The 2,500-nt window shown below is 47.8% G+C and overlaps 2 protein-coding genes across 2 annotated transcripts in view; both read right to left on the bottom strand.

Annotated features, from left to right (window-relative positions):
* The window catches only part of s100w (S100 calcium binding protein W), a 10,738-nt gene extending 10,169 nt beyond the window's left edge, over nt 1-569 (bottom strand). The window contains exon 1 of the mRNA XM_056286540.1: nt 342-569. The gene's annotated coding sequence lies outside the window, so the exon portion shown is untranslated. The remainder of the gene's footprint in view (nt 1-341) is intronic.
* A 1,313-nt stretch (nt 570-1,882) lies between these two features.
* s100a10b (S100 calcium binding protein A10b) overlaps nt 1,883-2,500 on the bottom strand; it is a 3,167-nt gene continuing 2,549 nt past the window's right edge. The window contains exon 3 of the mRNA XM_056287044.1: nt 1,883-2,498. Within this exon, the coding sequence (XP_056143019.1) occupies nt 2,405-2,498 (94 nt within the window). The 3' untranslated portion in view covers nt 1,883-2,404. The remainder of the gene's footprint in view (nt 2,499-2,500) is intronic.

The following is a 2,500-nucleotide window of genomic DNA, read 5'->3' as shown; positions in this document are numbered from 1 at the left end:
GGGAGACATCGCTAACCGCTCGACTAAAGGGTCCGACCCGTTAGCCAATTGCTAACGTGTCTACTTATCCACGCACGTTACAATACTGTAACGCTACAATACGTTACTTTCCCTTCCATAAGCTATCGTGAGAACGAATATCAATAAAAGCAGAGTTTAATGTCACATAGCGGCTATACGTGACATTAAACTTAGCTAGCTGACTTGCTAACTTCTGGCTAACGTTAAGTTAGCCCTTATAACGTTATTCACAGGTAAACATACTGCCAATAGCCATCTTAGTTACTATACTAGAAGACGAAACAACACAAAGTTTTTATCACTATTTACTGATTAATTACCTTTATTAGCATGTCTAAGAGGCGTTGTAAAAAGGATGTCGACAAGCACATAAATACCCACAATGCACAGAGGCGAAAGGTATTGTATTTATCTCACTTCTTCATCACCCTCAGCACCGTACTACTCAGCAACAATCATTAGGCTACTGCGCCCTCTGGTGGCGTGGTGGTATTGCAATGCATGAACAATGAATGAACCGACTACACAACAGGTATCTGTGGCATATCTCTCATCCCCCCACCCCCCACCCCCCAAAACATCTGACTGAGCCTGCTTGTGTTGTTTAACCTACTGGGGCAGACTGGGTTCTGATGACATCTAGTGTTAATGTTTGGACAACACAGTTCCTCGGCCACCATTGATCATGTATGTTACAGCCTGTCATCTATCTCGTCTATGTAATGGTCTGTTCTATGTTATCCACTGATCTTCATCCGGCTGTCCGTCAAACATGTGTGAAATGTCCATCCATGTACATAAACAAGGGGTGACGACATGGGATGATGAGGCCTCCCCCCCACCACCCCCCATAAAACTGTATGAAGGCTTCAATTGTGTGATAATAATAGTGGATTACATTTACATAGCACTTGATGCCCAAAGCCAGGGGTGGGCAATCTCCTCCCGAAAGGGTCTAACTGACCTTTGCTGAGGAACTTGCTTAGGGGTCACAGGTGTGTAACTGCTTGGTTGGAACAAAAACCTTCACTTTCTGGATGAGATTGCTCCCCCCCCCTGCCCAAAAGCCCTTCACCATGAAGGGAGGGAGAACTCACCTCAACCACCACCGATGTGTGTAGCACCTACCTGGGTGATGCACCGCAGCCATTTCGCCCCAGAACGCCCACCACACACCGGCTTGGGGTGGAGAGGCAGGAATCACTGAGCCAGTTAAACAGGGTGATGATTCGGTGGCCAGATGGAGAGAGCCGGGGTTGGGAATTCTGCCAGGACACCGGGGGAACCCCTACTCTTTGTGGCAAGAGCCATGGGATCGTTAATGGCCACAGTGAGTCAGGGCCTCAGTTTGACGTCTCATTTAAAGGATGGCATCTCCCACAGCGCAGTGTCCCCCGTTACTGCACTGGGGCCTTTATTAGGACCAGAGAGAAGACTGCCCCCTACTGGACCACCAACACCACTTCTTGCAGCAACTTTTTCTCGGGAGGACTCCCACCCTAGTACTAGCCAAGCCCAAACCTGTTTAGCTTGCGTCATTCAGCAGAGCTAGAGTACATGTTGGTATGGCCGCCGGTGACAGGGGTTACACAGTCAGACAGGAGGACGGGACTCGAACCCAAAGGCATGGACAGTTTTAGCCACGAGGGAGAAAAACGTCACTTTTCCAATGCGGTGCCTCAACCAGAGCTGCCTCCAGACAGCCGCTGGTGTGTGATGCTGCCTGAGGCAGGCCATAGCACAGCACGCTCAGGTGTCATAATTAGGCCTCATTATGTAATCAATGGTAAGCAGATTATGTGTGAAACGAGACGAACACGCCCTCTTCCATCGCTCTTGCACACACCACACTTATCAACACTTTTTCACATGACACACGTTTATTTAAGCGTGGCAGAATTAGCATATGACCAGTATTGTCAATGGGAACGTGTATGGGTCAAATCTATGTTAGAGACCTGTGTCAAACCCGCATCCGGTGTGTACCCATCGGTACGGGTTTTATTCTTGTTAATATTTCTGTTTTACACAAGTATGCGATAAAAGCGCAGCAGATGGGTGGCTCAAGTCAAACAAAGCGATTCCGACTCTCACCTCTTCACGAAACACCTACCCCGTATCGAAAAGAACTCACATTTCTCCCCTTTTCCTTTAAGGCCTTGGCATTTTGTACTTTATTCACAAGTCTGAACTAACATATAATCACATCTGCCCAACAGCACCCAAATATTTTGATGAAAAACAAAATCAGCAGTTGTACAAAGGTAGGTTAAAGTCTTGGCAAAAAAAAGCTTGTCTTTACTTATAAAGGCATACACATTTCCAAGCCACTTCACATTCCAAATCTCCCCCCCCCCATCCATTTCCTCCTGCGGTCGCCCCCTCAGTGTTTCGCGGCCTTCATGTGGAGCCGGTAACACTGCTCACAGGCAACCGAGAGGCCGACGACGAGGGACACAAATTCCTCAAAGTCCACCCT

The sequence above is a fragment of the Lampris incognitus genome, chromosome 9 (genome assembly GCF_029633865.1).
Source record: "Lampris incognitus isolate fLamInc1 chromosome 9, fLamInc1.hap2, whole genome shotgun sequence".
NCBI classification, from domain to species: domain Eukaryota; kingdom Metazoa; phylum Chordata; class Actinopteri; order Lampriformes; family Lampridae; genus Lampris; species Lampris incognitus.
The sequence above is the reverse complement of the archived record's forward strand: the minus strand, read 5'-3'. Positions and strand labels throughout refer to the sequence as shown.